This window comes from Colias philodice, chromosome 5 (genome assembly GCF_061535455.1).
Source record: "Colias philodice isolate Cphi_HAF_F1 chromosome 5, ilColPhil1 Martin Lab GWU primary, whole genome shotgun sequence".
Taxonomy (NCBI): Eukaryota; Metazoa; Arthropoda; class Insecta; order Lepidoptera; family Pieridae; genus Colias; species Colias philodice.
In genome coordinates, this window is record NC_143090.1 from 5450386 (window position 1) to 5476076 (window position 25691).

Below are 25691 nucleotides of genomic sequence, written 5' to 3' on the forward strand. Positions count from 1 at the left end.
GTTTTAGTGTGCACATTGTTTCGTTCAAGTGTGCGACAACTTTCATTTTCATTGTGCTGCCATTCCTAACTGACCCTACTGCACTGCGCAACCTTGGCTTGTTACCTATTTACGGTTAAGTTAAAACCTAAGTGAATTGAACGAATAAAGCTTTCTCAGTTGTTGCCTAATCTTAATCTAATCTGAATATGTACAACAAATATTTATCTTTAAACTAATAATAACACAATATATAATGGCTGTCTTGGGTCAGTAAAAAATAAATATCTACTACCTAGTTAAAAGTAAAACAGATGTATACTGCATCTGCCCCTTACCCCACTTGGGGACATGGGACTTCACTTTTTTACACTTAGTTAAAAGTAAAAAGGCAATCAAGATATAAAATTAGGTACCTAATTTTCTATAGTATAGTTAACTCAGTTTTGTACACAAATTACTAATGTAATTGCGTAGGTATTTAGTGTAGTTCGTATGCATATAATATTCTGACGTGTCGGATATCCCACATTTTAATAGCAAACACGTGACAAACATATATACATGACAAATAAACAACTAAACGAGGATAAGTACAATCCGTTATTTTTGTTCATTAAACATATTAATTCATTAATTTAAAGTACTATGATATCACCACACATAATAATTCCTAAATGTGTTCAAACGCTTCGAGCTAAAGCCATCGAGTGCATGCTTGTTTAGCTTTATACAGTACCTTTGTGTTTCAATCATGAAAAGTTTAATTTTTATATCAATCGTACGCATTTTTGTTTTAGTATTATGTGACGGTAAGTCTCAGTTCAGTTTATTTGCACCTGCGCAATAGAAACTTCCTGTTTCTATTAAATGTCACGTTTATCTTAGGCACCTTAGCGTTATTTATTGGTCACGAATGATTTTATTTTAGAACAAAACCCATACTTAGAAGCCCTTCGTGACAAACCTTGGAAAAGCGTTCACAGTTATGTCGAAGTGCGACCAGGAGCTTTTCTTTTCTATTGGTTCTATTATGCCGATGGAACTACGAATGGCGCTGAACAAAAACCCCTAATAATCTGGATACAGGGTGGCCCAGGAAATGCAGCTTCTGGTATTGGAAACTTTTGTGAAATTGGTCCTTTAACAATGGATATGACGCCTAGAAATCATACTTGGGTTGGTATATAATTCTATCTCAGAAGTAGACAACGAATCTAGGTTTAAATTTTAAAACATGGTTCACAATTTAATAATAGCAGTTACCTATCTGTATTCGCTTTTTTAAACGGTTATAAAACTGCAATAGATGTATACCTATATTGTTTTATTCATTTAAGGTGAGAGGAAGAAACGTGTTATTAATAGATCATCCAGTTGGAACAGGATTCAGTTACGCCCTAAACAAGTCTCTCTATGTGAAAACTGACCGAGATGCAGGTATGTTGATAATGGATTGCTTAGAAATACAAAGGTCGATAGATTATTATTTTCGAGAATTTTAATTCGTTTTTCAAACTTTGACCTAATAATTTCAATGTAGTAAATGTGATTTACAGTCGACATGACGACATCATAGAGTTCAAGTTTATCAAAATTTGTAGAGCATGTTCTAGATTGATCAAAATATTTTTAAACTAACGGGCTAGATACTAAGATTTTTTTTCTTTTAGAATACTACAACTGTTTATACAGGGTGTACCAAAAAGTAGTGATGAACGGAAGCTGAGAGGTAGAGGACCTAAAGGGCTATCCGAATCACCCCCATGTATGTTATGCGATTTTTCGTATTTTCGGAGTTATGACGTTTTTTTCAATTTTTCACCTATCGCCGAGTACGATGATATTTTCACTCATGCTGACGTCAATGATTGCGGAAGATGCTTGATTTTTTTTGTGTGCTAAGCTGAAAGATAGGCCAATTCAGTATGGTAACATTTACTATCGTTAGATCTTTGAATGGAATAAAAAAAAGAATTAAATGGCAAGAAAGATAAAATTACCCAGTATGTTCACCACTTCAAGGGCCCGTAAAAAAATAAAATCACATAAAAAAAGTTTTCCGTTTGACTTTTAAAAACTTGCTCTATCTATCAGATAGCTACCCTGAAAATTTCATTTAATTATTCAGAAGGCTTCAATCGAAAAATTTAAATCTAAATGTGGTAAGTGCAAAAATTGAATTAACTTGATGATCATTAAAACCAATAAATAGGTGTTTAATTACCAGAAATTTTTAAAATAACCCCGCTGTTGCTCAATGCAAGTGCGACATCACCGTAAAAAGTTGTCTTTTAAATGTCTGAATGCCCTTTTATCATTTTTAATGGTTTCTTCTGCTACTATGAATTTCCGGGTTATTTCGTCCAAATTGTGACATTTTCTCAAGTAGCCGAGGTCTTTTTAGTATTCTCATTGAAACAAATCAATGGGGTTTAGGTCGAGGGACCGTGGAGGCCAGGCTTTAAGGCAGGCATCACCGGCGCATGCGCAGGCTGCAACGACCAATCCATCTTTCAGGGTATCTTTGCCCTTTAGCCTGGCCTGCACGGTCCCCGGACATAAACCCTATTGATTTTTTTCCTTGGGGATACTACAAAGACGAGAGACTGCCACAATTTGGACGAAATAACCCGGAAATTCATAGTAGCAGAAGAAACCATTAAAAATGATAAAAGGGCATTCAGACATTCAAAAGACAACTTTTTACGGTGATGTCGCACTTGCATTGAGCAACAGCGGGGTTATTTTAAAAATTTCTGGTAATTAAACACCTATTTATTGGTTTTAATGATCATCAAGTTAATTCAATTTTTGCACTTACCACATTTAGATTTAAATTTTTCGATTGAAGCCTTCTGAATAATTAAATGAAATTTTCAGGGTAGCTATCTGATAGATAGAGCAAGTTTTTAAAAGTCAAACGGAAAACTTTTTTTATGTGATTTTATTTTTTTACGGGCCCTTGAAGTGGTGAACATACTGGGTAATTTTATCTTTCTTGCCATTTAATTCTTTTTTTTATTCCATTCAAAGATCTAACGATAGTAAATGTTACCATACTGAATTGGCCTATCTTTCAGCTTAGCACACAAAAAAAATCAAGCATCTTCCGCAATCATTGACGTCAGCATGAGTGAAAATATCATCGTACTCGGCGATAGGTGAAAAATTGAAAAAAACGTCATAACTCCGAAAATACGAAAAATCGCATAACATACATGGGGGTGATTCGGATAGCCCTTTAGGTCCTCTACCTCTCAGCTTCCGTTCATCACTACTTTTTGGTACACCCTGTATAGGCTATATAGCTACCTTTAAACACCTTTAAACTTATCTATATGTGAAGGTGAAAAAAAGAAAGAAAATGTAACAATTAATAAAATCTATATAAATATTAGTACCTACATAAGTTTGTTTTGTAATAAGTTGATTTTCGTTCACTAATAAAATACGTTATATGTAGTTAACATTTTATATACATCTTCCAGCAAGAGATCTCTTACGAGCAATAAAAGCATTTTTAAAATTTCACAAGGAATTTCGCAAAACACCAACTTACATCATCGGCCAAAGCTATGGTGGAAAGTTAAGTGCGAGGTTGGGATTTTATTTACATTTGGTACGTAGGTACAATTTATATAGAGACTTGTTTACTGATGGATGAAGTAACAGAAAACATATCGGTTTCAGGCTATAAAAAATAAACATTTAAAAATGAACTTGAAAGGAATTGGTATCGGCAGTGGTTGGGTCGATACAAAGGAAAGTTCTATACAACAACCCCGATATTTGTATGACATGGTACGTAGGTATAGAAGGATGAAGAGAAAATATAATGAAGTAATAACATACCCATTTTTAAGTATAATTTAGATAGTAAATTACGTTCTAATCTTCGTAATACGTTCATTTTTTTAGGGTTTGATCGACATAAAAACTTACAACAAAGCTATGAACATAGCAAAAAATATAAGCTATCTTATAAGCATCAGGCAGCACGCTAAAGCAGCTGAGTACGACAAGTTGATGTTCCAGACATTTATCAATGACACGAGCACAGAAATTAATTTGGAAAATATTAATAAATATACTAATTATTGGGCATTACACGACCTTTCACTTAAAGTTAACTTATACGTGAAGCCGACGTTGGCTGTGAATCAATCTATTGTTTGGACCTATATATCGCATTCTGCGTATTATGGTTTAAAGAACGATTTTGTTTTACCTGGAACCAAATTTTGTAAGTAATTATTTTACTTGGCCAATTATTTATAGCGACGATTTTAATTAATTATTGTCAGTAATTCTTTCCTGGCAATCTATTCTGGTAAAGTGCTTAAAGCTTTATATACCTAATAATTTATATTTTATACGTTTAAAGAGCTTCCATTAAGTCTTTCGACATAATAACCTGAAAACAGACCTTCTATGGAACCTTGCTGAGTCGAAAGTCTTATATCTAGATTTGCGAATTTAATGGGTTGTGAACGTATTGATAATCAAAATTTTATTTTTTTAGTAGAAACCCTGCTGAACCGCACTAAGTTACGAATTGTGGTGTTTAATGGAAATTTAGACGCAGTAACACCTCTCAGTGGTAAGCCAATTAATATAATTGAGTTAACTTTGTAACACATCGAGTGAAATAGAGTGATCAATACGATTAAGTTTCAAATTTATGATACAGATCAATTATTAGTGTAGAAAACTGTGCTTTAATCCAATTTGGCCAAGAGCCCATTCACCTTGTCAAGGTGCGACATTCACCTACCATGTTGCTCATTAAGAGATATGTAATATCAGCTATAGTTGAATAATACCGATATATTAAACTTTTTATATATTTAGTAGTCTCTATTATTTTAAGTTTTTAAATAAAAATTTAGTTGAGCTGATATCTATGATGATAATCTAAACTAATGCTCATTATTTTCCTTAATTAGCCGCAACAAATTGGGTACATAACCTAAAATGGTATGGAGCAAAAAAATTCATGGAGTCTACAAGAATACCTATTCGTGGTCAACGTAATGGATTTTATAAAAGCTACGATAATTTTAGTTTCTGGGCCGTATTCGGCTCCGGACATTGGGTAAGACATTTATCAATTTATAATTTGAAACTTTAAAAAGCAGTACTTAAATTTGTTATTGAAATGTTAATGTAGAGACTACCTATGTCTCTACTCAAGAACTACGCATGTACCATTAAACTACTTTTGAATCTTGAAATTATGGCGGGATATCAATCACTTTTCATTAGTCAGTTAAAGCCCATTATATGGAATAATGTGGCAAGGCGCATATTGTAAAAATCTATTATTTTATTTTCTAGGTTCCCGAAGACAACCCTACAGCTATGGAAGAAATATTGGAATATTTGACTCGTGCGTAAATAGTTTAAAATCTTAAATACAATTCCTTTTAAAGAATCTGTAGCTTGTAATATTAACTAAACGTATACATGTATAAGCTTCATGTACGAAGAATATATTTTTATGTAACATTTTATAATGGAGTATGTTTATGAAAAATAAAACGACATATTCAAGTTGTAATTATTGTATATTTCATGAAATTAAATTAATTATAACATTTTATTTACATATAATTAATTAACAATTAATAGTTATACATTAACTTGAAGCACCACACTGCAAGTTTTTATTTATTTCAGCTACAACATAATTCTGCTATTCATTTTATACAGCATTAACCCTATTTTATATTCTATTGAATATAATAATTTGAACACTGCTCTTGTAGGTCTGTAATGTATTTTTAATGAATTAAACTTACACGATAAAATTCGATTTGTGAAATAATAAACAAAACGATAATATCGAAATTATTATTTAAAATAAACTGCACTCATACTTAAATTATAAGTTTAGCAGGTACTCAAGAATAAAATTTGTTACAATTATCGCAACTTCTCATAGCACGTGAAAATATAAAAATTGAATGACAATATTACGTAATAATTGGACATACACATAAATATACGACATGATTTCTTTAGCGGTGTTTTTTCTCCGATTCGTGGATTTTTCAAATAACAATTTCAAACATTGAGCAACCTTAACAAATATTTTTATAAATTTATTCTTTTTATAGCATATTAGCTAATGGCATTTATTTAAAAACACGATTATCGTCGATAATGATTCAGTCTTTGTTGTATATAATTATATATACAAGTTGTAGGTATAGCTACGTGAGTCGAACTTCAGTGAAGCACGAATCACACACTCTGACTGGTTTGGTGTTGCCAGCTAATGCTACTGTTTTCTCGCTACAAGCCCCGCAAAAAATGTTGCCGCATCTTCTGCAGTGGTGCTGAAACAAAACGAAGAAAACGTTAGTATAGTGTGATTAAATATTGTTTTCATTATATATATCGAAAATCCGAGTTACAAAGGGTCGATTGTCTAAGAAAAAAAAAATCTGTAGGTCCTATCATAATATACATGTTTTACTATACTTAAGTTAAAAGGTACACGTGCCATAAGATATACAGAATGTACTTAATTAAATCGATATTTTGTGATCCATCTAATTTTTGTTCATTCCATAAAATTTTTAAGCAATGCAGTAGATAATTTAAAAATACCGTGAAATTAGGGCCGGTTAAGAAACATAAAGATTTCTATACCTTCCGCCTGGCTATATTGAATTCCTTAGCACACGCCGCACAAGCGGTGGCATCTTTATCGCTCGTCCAATTGGGAGTTTCCTCGACCGATGCTTTCGCTTCCTTTTCCAATAATTCCGCTAATTGAAGTTTATTCTCGCTCAACGTCGCCCCAACTTCTTCTAGAGTTTTCTGCGCTTCGCTATATTGGATTTTGAGTTGGTGCTGTTCTTCTTGTAGTGTTATATATTTCTACGAATGAAATCATATTCAGATAATTATTAATTAGGAAGTAAATTGACATAGAACATTATAGATTTTCAGGTACTCACTTGTCCGATTGATTTTAATGATTCGACTTCCTGTGTTAACGCTGATATTTTGTCACGATCGCGTACCATTGAATCCTAAAATTGAAAGCCAAATAAATACAAAAAAAAGCCCATTGTTGCAATAATTTTTGCAGTGTCATTGTTTATTATTAAAATGGCAAAAAATAAATCAATAGGTTAGCCGTTAGTAGATATTAAACTTACTCATATCCTAAGTTTAAATAAATTAAATATATCTAGTCCTCTTTTTAAATTTTATAAATTTTTGTCGACATTCGAAAAAAATATTTAAACTTAAAATCGCGAAATTTTGCAATACAATACAAACCTGCAAAGAAACTCTCCATTCCCTTTCAATCCTTAAATCGCTTTCTGCCTTCACGGCACGTGATTCTGCTGTCGCCGCCTTCTGACCTAAAGATCGCGCACTGTCTTCGAGACTCTTTCTCACTGCCTTATCTTCTTGTAACCTAATGTTTGTGAATAAAATATAATTCAAATGATGTGTATTCGTAATACTATGTACATTAATAGTAGTATTTATTACATACTTTAAAACAGAGATGAATTTGAAGCACAAATACTTTTTCAGACATGTGGTCTTGTCAACAATGTAAGCAGTTAAACATAATACGGGAAACAATAATAATTATGAAAGAATTATGTGACCGCGTATTGCGCTACTGCGAAATATATTCTGCGATGAATATTGTGTTCGTTTTGATAGCTTCATAATTATATTTATCATAGAAGCAGTTTTGCTTTGAAACAGATATACGTGAAAAGGGTAACAAAATCGTTCTATAGTACCTATTATTTTATTGTCAAGTATTGAGGAAGTGTATCCTAATCCCAAAAAATTCTTCAATAGAAAGAATATCTCACTTCGATGGAAAAAAAAAACGATGGAACATTAAATTTAAGTAACTATGTTCAATAATAATATTTTATTTTATATTATTAAATCACGTAAGATTTTTATTTCATTTTGCACAGAAAAAAGCATATGAATAGCATATTGTGTACCTAGTTGATTTTTACTTTATCAATATTAATTATTTGTATATTCTTTGAATTTATGTAAAATAATTTCTTGATATGTTTTGGTTCTGATAATTCTGAACGTATCATCCTTTAGTAGTGGAGAACTTAAATAGTGGGAAAGGCAGAAGGATGAGGAACAAAACAAAAATCACGTATAGCAAATAAATAAACAGTATTACGAAATAGCAGAGCAATATATATCTACAAAACCAGATATATTTTTTTAAATCGACAATAATATAATATATATTATATATCTCTATAATATTGGATTATTTTTTAGGAAAGAGCATGCAAAATCATATGTGATAATGGCAAACCTAGACAATAAACCAAAAATGAAATAAGCAGTCTGTGGTTCATTCATAAATGAAACATCATTAATGTTGGAATAACCTTTATTATAAAGAAGGCATACATCACTAGAGCTCTGAATTACAAAACTATAAAAGAAAAAATGATATATTTAATGCTAAATAACAACGCTTACAAGTATGTTGCGCATTTATTCTATTTCATACTATGATATTAAATATTCCTAATAACATTGTATGAGATCAATTGAATTTTTGAATATAATTAAAATATTATTTAATTTTAAAGATTTAATCACATTTCAATAATACTACAATATCATTGGTAAAGAATACAAAATACTTTTAATATTTGGTTTTATTCCTATTATTCGATACAAGATTAAGTATTGAAGACATAGTATAAGATTAATAATAAAGTTAAATTATAATAACAATGACAAAGTATAATGAATACAAAAACATTTTCGGTTATTAAATAAAATCTAAAAAATATCACGTAACATGTTATAACTAGAATTGTAAACCACAGCAACAAGAAGCTAAAGCACTAGCGCCTTGCTATAAATAACCGAAGTTTTATTATTAAATATTGCTATCAAAATATTCATTTAAATGACTAAACAGGTTTATTGTAAGGGTTTGCCAATATCAAATGAGTTTACTTATTACGTTACGTCAGCAAGCTGTGCATCGCTCACATATAGTGCGATAAAACTTGATATGTCAAGCTGTTACCGCAACAACTTGAATAGTAATCTAGGCACTGTTTTTAGATAAAATATATAAAACCTACTTTTCATCGAGTTGATGTATGGTGCTGCCCATTGATTCAGTCTTTGCTTCCAATTTGGCTATAAGGTCTGTTTTATGTTTCAAGGAACTTTCACATTCCTAAAACAAAGCCACCACAATTTAACTCGGTTAGAATAGTTCAAATCCTTTGTTAGTATTGGCCCTTAAGTGTTAGTAAGCGATAAAATTGGTAGTATACGTGATTGAGGCTAATAAGATGGAATAAATAACTATATGAATATGTATTTTATGTGACCATCATATTTTCCTCTATAATATGGCATATGCGATAGTATATAGATAGGTTATATAATATACTAATTTTATCTAGAAGGAAACACCACCTCGAATGCTATTTGCTCATTAAGTTATTTACAACGATTTAAAAATTAAAAATTACAGTCTACTCTTCAACACTTTTCATAGGTTTTTCAGTACTATTGCCTTTGCGGAACGGTGGTATTTCCTGAAGGTTCAATTTTTTGTTGGGTGGCCCCTCATCTTTCGACTTTGTACCCTTTTGAATGCTACTTTGTGCTCTTAAAGAATCTAATTTAGCTCCGAAAGAATCGTTAGTGGGAGATTTTAAAGCTTTAACTAGATCGTGATCGGGTCCTAGGAAGTGGTTATATTTTTCGAGGTTGTGAAGTATTTTGCCAATTTGTTCAGCTTTTCCCTGAAGCCTGGATACCATTTCGCCCTTCTGCGTGAGCTCCACTTCGCATTCCTTCCGTTTTAAAGCGCGGCATTGATGAATACAATAGCATTAGTATATTTACATATTATCAAATACATAAACCTTCAACTACTTAAGCGTTTGGAACAGAATATTATATCCTAGAAGCTGCGGAATGCACTAAGGGAACGAGGCGCTTCGTTAGTGGTGTAGTCACGCTGGTGAGGTAGGAAGCAAAGCATTATATTGAACACATGGTTATGATGAATTATTTTATTATATTTCACATTCTTCTACGTTTTTCGATTGTATTTATCTATTTTTTTTTTTTGGGGAAGAAAGATAAAAGATAATCTCTTATCTAAACTAAACAGATTTTTATTCTTGGAACGTCATAATAATTTTTTACTTGCGAAACTACTACAAGACAAAATGTATTAAACACATTTCAAAACTTATATTTTTAAGGCACTTATAATTGTCTATGTTAAGTAATGTTTAAGTAACGAAAGACAATGGCGTTGATTATATAGCAACAAATGTTTTAAGATGACACAGTGATTTATTCGATAAGCCGAAGGTATGATTATATTAATTATCTCGAAGAGACTGCATGGGCGGAAAATATTAGCTCCCACACACGAAGATCGGCCTTGCTGGGACGATGACACGATTCATTGAGATTGTTTACAAACGCATTGCCGTAATGCAGATAATAGTTAATTTTATTAGTCATACACAATAATGCCCTATTAATATACATCCTATAGGTTCTTTAATATATTGAATATGGGTAAATATTTTAAGCTAAGTTCTCCTTTAAGATTTATTTCAAAAATTGATTGATTGTTTGGAAAATGGTTTTATTGGAATTCGAAAGAGTTTTATCCCCTAATTTTGGCATCGTTCACAGTCACATTTAGACACCTGTTTATTTATACTTTTGAATTAGATCTATAGTCATATTCCAAACTTAGACACACTTTTACTACAACGCAAATAAGAGTGGTGGGATCATGTCAATGAAATGTATACTTTATGCCTCACAAATTAGAGCGTATATTGATATGTTCGTGGTGTGAGATGGTGTTGTACTGCAGCAGAATAATTTAAGTTGCATGTGTTAATGATGACGATAGCTTTTGCTGTCCGATCAAATTGTCGTTGCGGCATGCATGAACTTGAAATTACGTCATTATAATAATAAATGAGGCTTTATAGTTTATACAATAATTATTATGCAATGACCGTGACCGACACAATTCGCTCATTTGGAGGTCAATTAATTGTGGAAGAGCGAATGATTTGAACTGAATAGTGATAATAGCATAGAAAAGCAACGGAGTGGGTTTCGAAATAATTTTGTTACTCTTAGTTCAAGGTCTCTACGAAGCCATTAACGGTCAAGGTACAAAGGGTACAAAATCCTACATAGTAAGGCATGCTTTATTTATAGGGCTTACCATTAAAGAAGGCAATAAAAATTCTATGAAAACATATTTGTAAGTACAACCAGTACGGTAAAAATATGATTTTATATTTACTTAAAATTTGTAATGTATAAAACCTTCTTCAATGTCAAAATAGAAAGAAAATATTATGAATGTTACCTGCAACTTTTTGTACATTTCCAAATTAATCAGTTTTATGTCGTCTAACTGTCTCCTCAAAGATATAATAGTGTCTTGTTTATCGTGAATATCTTTTTCTAGCAATTTCATTGCTACTTCCATTTCCGCTTTTAGCGATATCTGAAAATTGTTTATTATTTATTTTAATCTAGATTAATTTGAAGAATTAAAAGTGTCTGAATTATTCAGTTATAATAGTTCATTAAAATTTAACGGGATAGTATTAAAGAGATGATGGTTTTATATCGAACATTTATGTGGGAACAGTCTGTTAGAATGGAAATTTAACTGTTAATTTACTATTCATACAGTTAATTTTCACGCAGATTCTTTGTAACTAGAGCATTTTGAAAATTATATCTAAACTGTTCTTCTTCATAATTATATTATTATTAACTCAACTGCGGAGATTTTGGGGCATATAACATAAGTAATAGGATACATAGAAAAATTCAGATTGGAATTTTTGTCAAAGTACATATATGAAATTTAATTTAATTGATTATTTTAATTACTATGCGTTACCTAAAAATACTTTAGTAATAAAATGCACGATATCACATTATTCTTCCTTTGACAATGCACTTACTTGCAGATCAAGTTCCTTTTGCAGTTCAGTATTCTTTTTCCTTTCTTCCTCCAAGAATTTGGAGAATTCGGTGTCCTTTTCATTTTTAGACTTATCCGAGGAAGTACTTTTTACGCTGCGTTTTTCCTTAAAAATTGACGTCATATTTATTAACAAATGACATACATTTAATATAACGAGTTCCTGGTGATAATTAACTGCTTATATATAACAAATGAGTGTTTACATTTTACTACTAATGCGAATGTTGCACTAAATAACAAAATTGCAAAACGTAAACAATTAGCTCTTTATTTATGGTATTATCACAATAATATTATGATGAATTATCTTCAAAATCCGAATTTCTGAGAGCTCTGCGATAACAATGTGATGAATAATGTAAACTTAGTAATTTCAACATAATTAAAATGAATGCTATTGGAATGTTAGGAATTGATTATTCTATATTTCTAATACGAACAAATGCTTCCATTTAAATATTTGAGCATTTGATTTTTCTAAATAAATAATAGACATTAAAATAAATGGCTTTTAACAAATGATATATGCGGTACTATATCACTCACCTCCTCCTCCGAGTGCAATTCAGTCACTTTGATCCTGCTATCTTTAGTAATGTCCTGACCTAAACAAAAAGCGAATGTTATTGCGGTAATGTCAAAAATAACTTCTCCCACGCGTTGCGAAACTTACATGACTTCCAATAGCTATTTTTTCTTTTTGTTGCCGTATTTCCCATTGGTAAGCGGTAGTGCATAACGGTATGGTAGAATATTTTGGAGACGCGTGATGCGTCGCCGGCATACTAATGTATACTAAGCGATACAATAGAGGTGTAGTGACTAGTGACTCATTATTGTATTGTAAGGTGTCTTATCTAATGCGGATTGTGTTCGATGCGAATTTCACTTTAATCTTTTTGGAGGACTAATGCAGCGTGTTCAATGTTGGTACCTACGCAGTACGTTGAACAATCCTAATTTTGTTGGCTTTCACAGTGTTTTCGGTTTAGAGGCAGTTTTTGATTTTTAGTGTATTTGGTCGAAGTGGTTTTTTTAGGATGAGGTCTTAATGCGGATGGCGGGATGATTAAAATAAAAAAAGTAATACGTGGTGATGGTTGTATTAACTATAAATGCTATTATTATTAATATTTTAGAAAAATATCGATACGATTCTTATAAGTTTGTATTATCTTATCTATGGACAATCACCAGATTTTTATTTAGATTCTACAAAATGACCTAATTAGTAATAGAACCTTTTTCGATATTTGAAATTAAATACAGTTTAAAAATTCACCAAGCAATATTATGAAAAAAAATATTTAAATGTATGTGTACACACATTATATGCTATGCGTGCCAACTAAGAATAGGACCGCGCTTGCTGCCAACTTCACACGAAAACTCTCAAATTAGTACTGCCAGCAAAAAAATGTGCGAAAAAGAATTTTCACATAATTATTTTTTATTGTTCATGATTATATTTAATTATTGTATAATCGTTATATTCATTAAAAAATACTATTTATTGAATTTCACTGATGGATTATGGATAAATTAATTATACAGGTATGGAAACAGTATTCATAAAAAGTTAACATTTTCATAGTTAATGCGGAGATAGCAGTGACAGCGACAGCAATGAAGATTCAGAATACGACGACGATGACGCTGTGTTAAGTGGTGTAGAGGAAATATTATCCGATTGATAAAAACTGAAATAATATAATATATGTTTTTTTTATATACGTGCTTTCATTATCAAATCCTACTCATTCATAATAAATTTGGCGTGAAATGTATTAGAAATACCAACAAAGCGTACATTAAATATTTAAACTGAATATTATTTCTTTATTGATTTTTTTGCACACCATACGCTTTGGTAATGAAGTTAGCGCGTATTACTGAACAATATGGCGTCTTGACAGTCCTATTCTTATTTGGCACGCATAGTACATATTTTATTGACATAATTTATTGTACTAGCATAAGATAAAACCTAGTAATGAAGCTTATACTCGAATAATTTATGAATTATAAAGGGTCATTAGTGTGTGTGTGTACTGTGTGGTAAGTGGTTCTTTATACTCTTTATTAAATGGCGATTAATATGCCTAGTCCTTATAGAAATTATTTTTAGTTTACGTGAGTTGGTTAAGTTGCACACATTGCTGTATATATGGGATAAAAAATAATAATTTAATTTTTCCTAATAATTACATTTAACACATTACCTAGTTTGTGAATATAATAATGATGTTGTTTAAACTTTATTAATGTTGTTAAAAGACCATGATTAATAGAAGTATATATTATTTATGTAACGAGAAAAATAATAAGTTCAAGTTTGCTACTTCGTTTGATAAAATTTGACAAGCTATTCAAAGATTTGTAATAACCAAATAGAAACATAAAACCTAATCAATTTGTTGTGTTTTAGCGTGAGTAGAGTTTTCGGATTTACCTCTTACTAAATGTGTGTATCGATTAAACAAATAGGGCAATTTAAAATTATGAAAAACAAATTAAATTTATTAACGTTTTAAAATAACACAATATGCTTATAGAAATTAAAGATTTTCTTTTTAAAGACAGTCGAGTTGAGTCTGCCCGTGACCACGCTCGCTGTAAAGTGTTCGAAACGTCAGGAAAATAATATAATGAATTAATCGCCTTTAAAATCCGTTAAAAATCTTTAATTTCTAAATGTATAATACTCGCGTAAAATCTAACACTAGAAAATACAATACGCTTACCCAAGGCGTGCTTCAATTGATTGTTCTCTTCGACTAGTTGAATCATAGTATTCTTAGCGATAGCCAGATCCTCTTTCATAAGAGCGTTGGTTGTCGTCAGGCTTTCGACTTTCGACTGCAAATTTGCTACAGTCGCGCTGAAAAAAACTTTTGTTAATAAAGGTATAAACCATAATCATGCATTTTGTTAATATATCACTACATAGTATAAAACAAAGTCGCTTTCCCTGTCCCTATGTCCCTATGTCCCTTTGTACGCTTAAATCTTTGAAACTACGCAACGGATTTTGATGCGGTTTTTTTTAATAGATAGAGTGATTCAAGAGGAAGGTTTATATGTATAATAAGATCCATTAAGTAGTGGAGAAGTACTGTTATTTTTGAGGTTTCTAATGTGATGTCGTAAAAAATTACATTTATTCCGCTTACATTGCAAACGCAGGCTGAACCCTACCAGCCGTACAAATAAACGAGTTATAACATTTTATGCAAAGAATAAACTAAGAATAAGGAAAAATCATACAAATAAACACGAAATAAATGTAACCTAGTATAACTTCGTAATAAGTATTCATACTAATGCTATTCCGTCCTTATTACGGCTACCACCCTAGTATAAGTCTGACATAACCGAGTTATAACATATCTTTTAGTACATTGTGCTGTGTTTTACAAGTTTTAGAAGCAATTTTCAGCCTAAATTTGAGATAATAGCAATGAGAGTAATACGAGAAGTAGAAAAAGTTGAGCAAATTAATAATTTCATTACGTACCTATTGAAATGGAAAATTTTGTATGAAATGTCAAAATATACGAAATTATGAAAAACCCTTTTGATATTTATAATGATTTATTTATTTACAACATGCGCCAAACCATACATACATTACCAACTTATTTCTAAACTTATCACAATAATATACACTTTCGTTGAAAATATAAATCTTCAAAGCCTGGAGTTGTATGTTTTAAGTACCAGTTATTTGGCAACTCTCTATCTCAAGGTGGGTTTATCTTCTGTTCTCCAGATATTGGATAGCGTTCTCTTTCATTTGCTTGCATATTTAATGATATATTTAAATTATTTCCAATAAATATTTAAAAAATAAATAAACAGAACATCGTATGATGAAACTTCACAACAAATTCGACGAAGTCAAACGAGCGTCAGCAAAATGACAGCAATAACTTAACCGTAGACAATTTCAATGTTTTTCATAATTTTGTGAATGAATTGCGACGTTGCCGCTTCGCGCCTATTGCATAGCGTGAGCATAGATACATCGACGTTATTCCAAATTTATTTGTAAGAAATTATGACATCCTTATTCTTTATTTATTCTTATCATATCTATGCATTGCATAAGGTTTGAATAAGCAAGTTTTTATTTGTACGGCTGTACGAGTTTTATCAAAATAATGTACTAAGTATTATACACAGTGAAAAGGTCTACAGAAAAGTCCGCGATGGTATATGTCTATCTCTTATGGATAACCCACAATAACTTTTTTTTGTCATTTGCTTTTTACGACAAATAATGGCTAATTTTCGAAGGGATTTTAACCAATACAGCATTAATCCTTAACCAATTAAATACCATGGATACATTGTTAATTTAATATAGATCTATATGGCCCTTTACACCATTACACCATAAGTATAAAACAAAGTCGCTTTCCCTGTCCCTATGTCCCTTTGTACGCTTAAATCTTTGAAACTACGCAACGGATTTTGATGCGGTTTTTTTTAATAGATAGAGTGATTCAAGAGGAAGGTTTATATGTATAATAAGATCCATTAAGTAGTGGAGAAGTACTGTTATTTTTGAGGTTTCTAATGTGATGTCGTAAAAAATTACATTTATTCCGCTTACATTGCAAACGCAGGCTGAACCCTACGAGTTTTATCAAAATAATGTACTAAGTATTATACACATTGAAAAGGTCTACAGAAAAGTCCGCGATGGTATATGTCTATCTCTTATGGATAACCCACAATAACTTTTTTTTGTCATTTGCTTTTTACGACAAATAATGGCTAATTTTCGAAGCGATTTTAACCAATACAGCATTAATCCTTAACCAATTAAATACCATGGATACATTGTTAATTTAATATAGATCTATATGGCCCTTTACACCATATGATTTAAGTGAATATTTTCGAAGATATTACAGATTTAAAAATTGCGGGACGTAGCGTTTGCGGCCGCCCGGCTATGTATTTTATACCCGTGCGATGCCGGAGCCGACCGCTATATTTTTATACCTATACAACGTTCACAATTTTTCTGTAGTGTATTTAGTATCAGCATTGCACCCGTGCGAAGCCGGGGCGGGTCGCTAGTATCCAATATAACACCTCGAAAATGAGACGTAGAGAGTTCTGGCTTACATATAAAAAAATGACTGGGGTAGGAGCTAGATGAGCATTAAAAAAACATTAAATTGGAATTGCTAACTCAGTGTACATTACTATTGCTACTGTTCTAATCGAAAGAAAAACTTGTGGAAAATGGCGCAATAGTAAGAACTAAAATATACTGATGATGATGACATAGACGTGACATGGTAATTAAATTTAGATGAATATTGTCTTTTAATAAGCAGAACAACAAGTAAGATAAGTTTTGCTATACATCGAAAACAAAATTGCACTGTAGCAAGCCTATATTACACTAATGTACCAATCGCGTGTTGCTGTCGAAGTTTTTGCTTTATTTAAACAATGGAACATATTATGTTTTATTAGGAATATTGATCTCATAAAGATTTTACATTTTTACCGTTAAAGTAGGAGTTAGAAAACATTTGTTTCATATTTGCAAACCTTAAACCCATATGTGAGCTCTGTTGTACATTATTCGGTCAAAATGTACCATTGGCATTTGTGTTGACATTTAAAATAACGTGTATATTGAACCTTAATTTTCTTACCCAGAATTCTAATATATTTCTTTTCAGATTTTAGTGTTAAATAGCGCACATTCATATACATGTATTATATGTACATATATTTAAGATACCATTACATACCTATATCATAATTTATATACAATTTAAAATTGTGCCTAATTGTAGCAGATCTCCCTTGAAATACAGTTTACAATAAGGATTGGATACAACTTCGTTTCAGGCAAGGCTGACATTAACTCTTTAATTAAATTACTTTTAAATAAACAATATATACTTCCATTTCTTTTTCCTTGACATCCCATTAAACCGGTTTCTTATCATAAAATTAGGTGAACAATAAAAGATTATTTAATGGCATTAACATCGAATACGAGAGACATAACGTTAGTAATTCAAGCGTAATCGTGAACATGTCTCTTTGTAATAAATTCATGACCTATTGTTTATTGCGTGACTGTAATTATTTATGTATTTATGACCGTGACTTCTATAAAAGCATTTTAAAGTATTTATGTATTGTTAGCTAATTTCTCTATATGTATATAAATAAGTTCCAACAAAAAGTTTCAATTAACACTATTTACAATGTGACGTAATGTGTAATTCATTCAATATTTTTATTAAATTAATATGGTCTAAGATCCGAACATAAGGCGAAATTCAACGGCGTGATAATAGAATGAGACCAATTTTATAATTAATTTAGTCTATTAAAAAATGTATTAAAAATGGGTTGACTGGGAAAATCCTGGACAGGACATTTTTAATGAATTAAATTTTTTTTATTTATTTTTATTTTTTATTAATTGCAGTTTCGAGATAATAAAACAATTTTGTAATAAAACAGTGCTGACATAATTTTTTTTTTCATCATCCTATCAAGTGAAAGTAACTGGTACCGACATACCTGTTTATACCTGCCAACCTAGCCGTTTGTCCCGGTAAATATTAGAAAACTATGACTGCACATTCTGTAGGTTTCATACTTTAAGTCTATTATATTTTTTTTTTATTATCTTGATTCTGCAATTAATTAAAAAAAATGTTTTTTTTTTAAATTCATTAAAAATGTCCTGTCCAGGATTTTCCCAGTCAACCCATTTTTAATACATTTTTTAATAGACTAAATTAATTATAAAATTGGTCTCATTCTATTATCACGCCGTTGAATTTCGCCTTATGTTCGGATCTTAGACCAATATGTAGTTTATTTCTAGTCGCCAAATAATTTCACTGTTTCTTTCAATTTTATCATTATGAAAACACATTATAAATATTAGCGTGATGATAGCCAAACCTAATCGCAAAAAGTCCTAAACGAAGTCAAAAGTAATTTTTATATTCATACCAGTTCCTATGTTTTGCTTGTTCCAACTAACTGTTCAATGTCATAATAATACCACAGTATTACAATATAATATTGTAATACTGTGATAATACTACACAATAATAACTGCCCACTCACTTGAGATGTCGATTCAGCTCTTCAATATAATTCTTCTGGTCGAGCATTGTATTGATGTGGCGTTGTTTCGGCTCATTGTTCCCATTATTGCCATTGTTGGCCAAATCGTTCGACGAGTTACTGCCGCGCAGATATAGCGAGAAATCGATCACGCCCTGTTGGCTGTCCAAATCCTCTTCCTATTGAAAATTATTTAGTGTTATATTATTACGATTGGAATGAAAGAGCAGTCATGCAGAGATGGCATAAACATTAATAATATTGTTTGTTAATGTTTTCGCAAATCGACGAAAAGCGTCTATTTTGCGGGACAGATATGGCATATTTAAACTACTAGTGTTTTCCTATTACAGCATTTACTTTTTATTGTGATCGAAAAATAACATAATACATTGTTTTAAAACGAAAGCAATAAAAGAAAAAAAAAATCATATTTAAATTTCTATTTGTCAATAATATCTTACCTTCACGCATAAATTACAGTCAACGACGTTAAGTCCGACCAGCAGGCCTGTGATAATAACAGCCTCTTCGTTCAACATTAGCGCATGAGGTTCAAAATATTCCTCCAGAGTTTCTTCACGGTGCTCTAATAAAATCCTAAGATAATCCGCAAGCCTCTTTTGCATAAGCGCCAGTCTAAGCCAAGCTCTTGCGCGACCCATAGCAGTCCTGGGAATACAAGGAATAGTTAAATATCATTTATATATGAAATACAAAATATCATTTAAAATATTTATGGGAAATTTGATGTAGATACATATTTTATTAAATTCCACATACTTAACAGTCGGCAAATCCCTCACACTAGCCGTTATGTCAGCGGCCTCTGGTGAATACTTTTCAACCATTTGAAGGATGTCCCATAGTTCCTTCTTCGGTCCGAGGAGACCCTAAAAACATTGTTGCGTTAAGAAAGCCGTATAAGTAGTTTATGAATATAATAAATAAGAAATTACGTCAAACAAAATCGTTTCAAATGCTATTAGTAGACATAATCGTTGTAGGACAATATTATTTATAGTTTAAGTACGTATGTTAACGGAATCTCAAGTACATAATCTTTGAAATGTTTTTCGTGTACCTTCTTAGGTTTGAGGCCGTGACGCATGACATGTTCGAGAACAATGAAGAAATGGTGTAGCGGCAAATGGTCACTGTCGAGCATCCGGCCATAGCGTAGGGATTGCTCAATTAACTCCTTCACAATCAGTTTCGAGATGTTTACGAGATTACTACGTTCTATGACAACTGGGTCTCGGGCTAAAACAAATGTTTTCATTATTAGTTATCATAGAAGTTAAGAAAATGGCTAAACCATCTTAAAATCTTATCATAAAAACTTGCATGCTTCTTTTATGATTACAGTTCAAACATGACCACTTATGTATGTAAGTGTCGACCAAAAAGTCTAAGTGTGGGCATGATTCACTACGTACGAACCGTAGTACAAGATTTACCCATCAAAGAATGCATAGGATCGTCCGGAGATAGCGCACCATTGTCAGATGGGCGGATGTAGGAATCCTGCATCTCCATATCGTGCAGCTCCTTCAGGCACAACCACTCGCCGTCGACTGACACGCGAAAATTGCATAGGTAAATGGTGTCTTGCGCCCCGGCCATTTCGGCATCGGGGTTACCGTCACCTTCGATACCCGACGGGAGTCCCAACTCCGGCAAGGGATCTACCCCACGAACCGCAGCAAGAGAACGCATAATAACGCAGCAAATAAACGATGAAGCGAAAAAACAAGCACTCTCGATTGAATTGTGATCACTGTCCCGTATTCATATTACGGTATTTTTACAGTAAAAATATTCTGATTTTGCTTATAATCGTCAACGCTATATTTCACTGCGCAATTAATAATGTAATTTTGATCGCAAGGAAGTTCTTGCTGGGACAATGTCACACAAATGGGATTTCCAGTAAGTTCACTGTTGGTATTGATTTTCCCGCATAGCGCGTAGGGTTCGGGAAAATCAATACTGTACGCGAAGTCATGCCATCTACTGGAAAAGCGAGAGACTAAGCTGGAGATTGTTTGCAATGTATGAATATTTATCGTGTTGTTGGAAATATCCAACAGATGACCTAGTATTCAATCGCATAAGTAAACAACTAACAATGTTCACCGACACATTTTCATTTGTCTGTATAAAAATTATTAATAAAAAATTTTTAACTACTATTCTAATTTTAATTCTATTTTTAATTCTATTCTTATTATAAATGGGCATAAAATTATGAAGATTTTTTTCCTCTGAAACAGTTTCAGTTGTAAGTGTGTGTTTTGCTTGGTGACCTACCCAAACTAACATAATTTGTATGTTAAAATTACAGGAACTTTTAAGTTTAAAAGGATTCGATTACAGGAATTACAATAAAGCATTAGTAATTTTTTTTTCTTAAAAAAATATGAACACTACTAACCAAATTTCTAGTTACATGTCTTGTGTACAATTCAATTAATAAATATAAAAAAAGACGTGTGGCACTCGGGGACTGCCGCGGTAAAGCTATTGCATGCTATCCTTCTATATGCCTTCAAGCCACACCTCCGCGCCCGTCGGAGTGGGGAGCGTGAGGTTTTTCGTTACTAAATTTCTGGATTCGGTCCCCGCGCTCAAGGCCCGCGATAGAAGCTATGCAATAGCTTAATATAAGAGAAAAAAAATGTGCAGATTAGAAACAGAAAAGGAGAAAATATTTAAAAAAGACCATATTTTGTTGACTTCCACAGAAAATCATGAATGGAAGATTCATATAATGTCAGAAAATAAAAATAAGAAAACAATAGAAAGGTACGCACAGGAAATAGAGTTTAACGAGATACTATGAATGTGTATTGAAGGAAGTGTTTGCAGTATGCAAAATATGTGTAATTAAAATGCAAATAACATATGATAATAGGTGAAAGTGTTTCAAATAATTACTCTGTGTCTGTTTCTTTAATCCATCAGTCCTCGGAATCACAGACACAATAGAAAATCTATTGTGTCGCGCCCCGATCGGGGCTTACGGTGGTCAATGGGTTAAGTGTATTGTTAATCAATTAAAGAGGCCTTCTATATCTCTATAAATAAATACTGAAGAAAACAGAGATTATGTAAATCATTAACTAAATATATATGCAGTAATGTAATGGACATATCATACCATTGGGCTCGTATTTTGTTTAATGATGAGATGTTTTATGATTTGTGGCTTTGATTTTAACTATGTACATGTATTGAACTTAAAACTGTACAAAACATCTCTCTGTTTGCTAAGAAACACATGTAGTTATACAAGTATGTATATAATCCCACTGACAAAATTTAACTTTGATTTTGTATATAATCTTGTTGATAAGATTTGCACACAACTAAGTCACCAACAAACGCTTTATGGCAAAAATAATATTGAAGTCATTTGTTTCGTTTGGATCTTCAAAATCTACATTTATACCTAGTTACATTCTGATATATTAATATATGAAAAGACGTAAGTTTTGTGCATGCAATATACAAACAGTGAAATGTAGACTTCTAAATTATTGTATGCTTTAATATAAAAAGAACTGCAATTGTAAATGCAATCATTATTTCTATAGGTTAAATGGCTGGTTTTCTTTTAAACTATAATAATACTTGTTGTAAGTTATATTAAGTTTTATATGTCATTCATTTTTACACACATTTATCGGCAAAGATGCAAAACGCAAAGCAAAGCAAAGGGCTGAGAGGACTCAGAAAAAGAAAAGGAGCCTCCAGATGAAACAACAGGTTCAGATTTGTGTGGTTACAACATAAAGTTTTAAATGTTACCATTAATTTATATCAAAGACTTAAAAATAGAAATTGTAGGTAGGTACATGTAGTACACATTCAGTGTAATGATAATTGCGAAAGTTCAGTAAACAATATTTTTGTAATCTTTATTTCGCATAGAAGTATATTTTTAAAAATAAGTTACAATACTAATGAATTTGAAAATAAATTTGTATAGGTAGATTGATTTAATATTTTAAAATAAACTACAATTATTGTCTGTGAAATAATTGAAGGTCGTGCAATAGATGGATAGTTTAGATAAATAAAAATAATGCTTAACCCAGATGTTACTGAAACAATTTTTGTTATCATATTAAGGTGAAATTTACATATTGTGTCCATATTGCAAAAAGTTTAACTGGAAAAATAGTATAAAAATTTTATCTATTGTGGAAATCTCGGAAAATGGTGTACTTTTAAAAGGACGGTAGTAATATGTACTACTAAGTAGGTAGACTATGATATTATAATGACAACATACATTTCACATATATTTATGTAGCAATATGAAGGTTTTCAAAACATAATTTAGGATGAAAGGTTAAATTACATTTAGGACAATAGAAATTGGCTTTCTTGTAACATTCTATACACCGAATCTGCTTGTCTCTGTACCTAATGATGTGATCTTTTCCATCAAATCCAGAGGTTTCACGGAAGCTCTAGCACCTTTACGTTCCTCATTCTTATATGTTTCGAGCAGAGCAGTTCCAACACTTCTACGAATGTGGAGATAATCATAATGCCCCCCTTTCACTTATATATTTGCCAAGAATTATGGATTGCCATATCTAGTCTAGAATTGCTTGCATGGATGGCCGCCATAGTAAGGCACCATGGCTTCGTCGATGCTGTGATGCTCTACAAAGAGTGCATGCGCAAAAAAGTACTCTGTAGTAGTACATATTACTACTGGCCTTTTAAAAGAACGGCAATTAAAACTGCATAAATATCACAAATAAAATGTAATCTAATAGTAGGTAATATATATTTCAGATAAAACACGTTTCAAATTACGTGTATTTAAAATAAATCAAGTAATTTGTTGTAATTTATTGATAATACATTTAACTTAATTTATCAATGGAAAATAGCAGAAATTCTAAAATAATTAAAAAATATACCACTGTTATAAAACGACACAACACTTTAATTTTCCAATTCCTACAACCGTAAGGTGCCAAATGAATATAAACTTTTTTTTCAAAAATGCCCTAATTGTTAATAATAATTTTATTTATGGTGCGTCCTTTTAAAAGAACGATAGTAACAACTGGGTTAAACCAGATGTTATTAATTTTAGGTACATGTTTATTGTCAATTAATAAGTACTGTTATGTTTTTAATAATGGTTATGATGATAGTGATTGTATCTATAAATATGTCTTACTTTTTGTTGTGTAGAAATACGATTTCTCCGGTCTGGATAATAACATTTCCGGCCATTTTTCGTCCTTTGATGATGATACTGACGGTGACCTCTCTTGTATTTGAGATTTAAACGAGGACACTGACGTTGTTGGAGAACCCTCAGAATTGTTTCTGGATGAATTAGAAGCCATTATTTTTTATCCTTTCATCGCTTTACACATCATTCTGTTCAAACAAAATTTGTTTTCGTTTTACGGGAATACGCGTCCGTCAATGACATAATGACAATGACAATTACCAAATACCAAATAACAAGTGACATATGACAACTGACACGTATTTTTACGCAAATTGTACGTCATTTCATGATTTTTGGCTGTGTTCAGAAACAGAAAAATAAATCTGTGTTGAAAACCTTTGAATTTGTAGAGGCTAGTTATTAAAGTTAAAATATTAGACTAAAATATAACTGTGAATTTAGTTTACATTGTGTTCTATATACAATAATTATAATACATAATGCATTGCAATCTTCATATTATATACCTACGTTTACAAGTAATGTACAAAGTAAATGGGCAATGTTGGTAAAAAGTGCAGATAACTTTGCCCGCCCTCAAAAACAGACAAATAACGAATTAAATGTTGAAGAATAATGAAATTTGCTACAACAATATATATGCACACGATCTAAGAAAAACATATGCTATAGGTCTACCAGAATCTGATGGCATATTTATATTTAAGAAATAAAAGATTTTACATGTTAATGTGGCAACTTATTTGACAACTATCAAATTGGATGTCAAATTATTTGTCTTTTTTGCAGTTGATGAATAATTTTTAGGATTTTGTCTAAAAAATCTTCGAAAATGTCGAAAAAGCCGCTGTGATCACAAGCAAGAGGTGTTGTTTATAATGTGTATAGAAAAATATTTGATGAAGAAGGGTCAAACACATCACAATTTTCAATTTAGAAGATTTTATTGGTAAATTGGACTTACCCGCTTTGATACTTTCAATTAAAAAATATTATATGTAGGTAACTATAATATTGTTTGTTGATTGGAATATAATTTTATGAAAACTTATTACAGGAGTTTCCAATACGGCTATTCGTCAAGTCCAAGCTGTCCAAGTAAATTTTATAATGTGTGTATCTGTTAATACTTACGAAAATAAACATAGTTTTATTTTATTTTTATTTTCTATACTAATATTATAAAGAGGAAAGGTTTGTATGTATGTATGGTTTTCACGCATAAACTACTGGACCGATTTTGATGAAATTTGGCACAGATAATCTTTAGACCCTGAGAAAGAACATAGGCTACCTTTTATTGCGAAATATGTA

General features: G+C 31.4%; 2 protein-coding genes and 1 long non-coding RNA gene across 6 annotated transcripts; 1 reads left to right on the forward strand and 2 right to left on the reverse strand.

Moving 5' to 3' along the window:
* Position 1: 1 nt before the first annotated feature.
* Positions 2-5542, forward strand: LOC149488435 (retinoid-inducible serine carboxypeptidase-like). Its single transcript, XM_089695561.1, has 9 exons — positions 2-791; positions 911-1158; positions 1320-1419; positions 3471-3601; positions 3673-3783; positions 3901-4225; positions 4505-4582; positions 4929-5077; positions 5320-5542. Exons 1-9 carry the CDS (start codon positions 734-736, stop codon positions 5377-5379), a joined length of 1260 nt encoding a protein of 419 aa, XP_089551687.1. The 5' UTR covers positions 2-733; the 3' UTR covers positions 5380-5542.
* On the reverse strand, positions 5531-24623 carry LOC149488436 (protein RUFY3-like). 4 transcript variants are annotated; one of them, XM_089695551.1, is made up of 14 exons: positions 24357-24623; positions 20232-20410; positions 19931-20040; positions 19612-19819; positions 19148-19326; positions 14767-14903; positions 12569-12627; positions 12000-12125; positions 11390-11530; positions 9105-9202; positions 7279-7420; positions 6951-7025; positions 6640-6870; positions 5531-6323 (listed from the first exon to the last, which is right to left on the reverse strand). In XM_089695551.1, exons 1-14 carry the CDS (start codon positions 24526-24528, stop codon positions 6198-6200), a joined length of 1983 nt encoding a protein of 660 aa, XP_089551677.1. In that variant the 5' UTR covers positions 24529-24623; the 3' UTR covers positions 5531-6197. The 4 variants fall into 4 exon arrangements, with proteins under 4 accessions (XP_089551677.1, XP_089551675.1, XP_089551676.1 ...); XM_089695549.1 differs by lacking the exon at positions 24357-24623 and adding an exon at positions 20608-21094; XM_089695550.1 differs by lacking the exon at positions 24357-24623 and adding an exon at positions 20647-21092.
* LOC149488437 (uncharacterized) lies at positions 15598-16178 on the reverse strand. Its single transcript, XR_016315604.1, has 2 exons — positions 15961-16178; positions 15598-15760 (listed from the first exon to the last, which is right to left on the reverse strand). It is a non-coding gene; the product is annotated as an uncharacterized LOC149488437 (long non-coding RNA).
* Positions 24624-25691: the final 1068 nt, after the last annotated feature.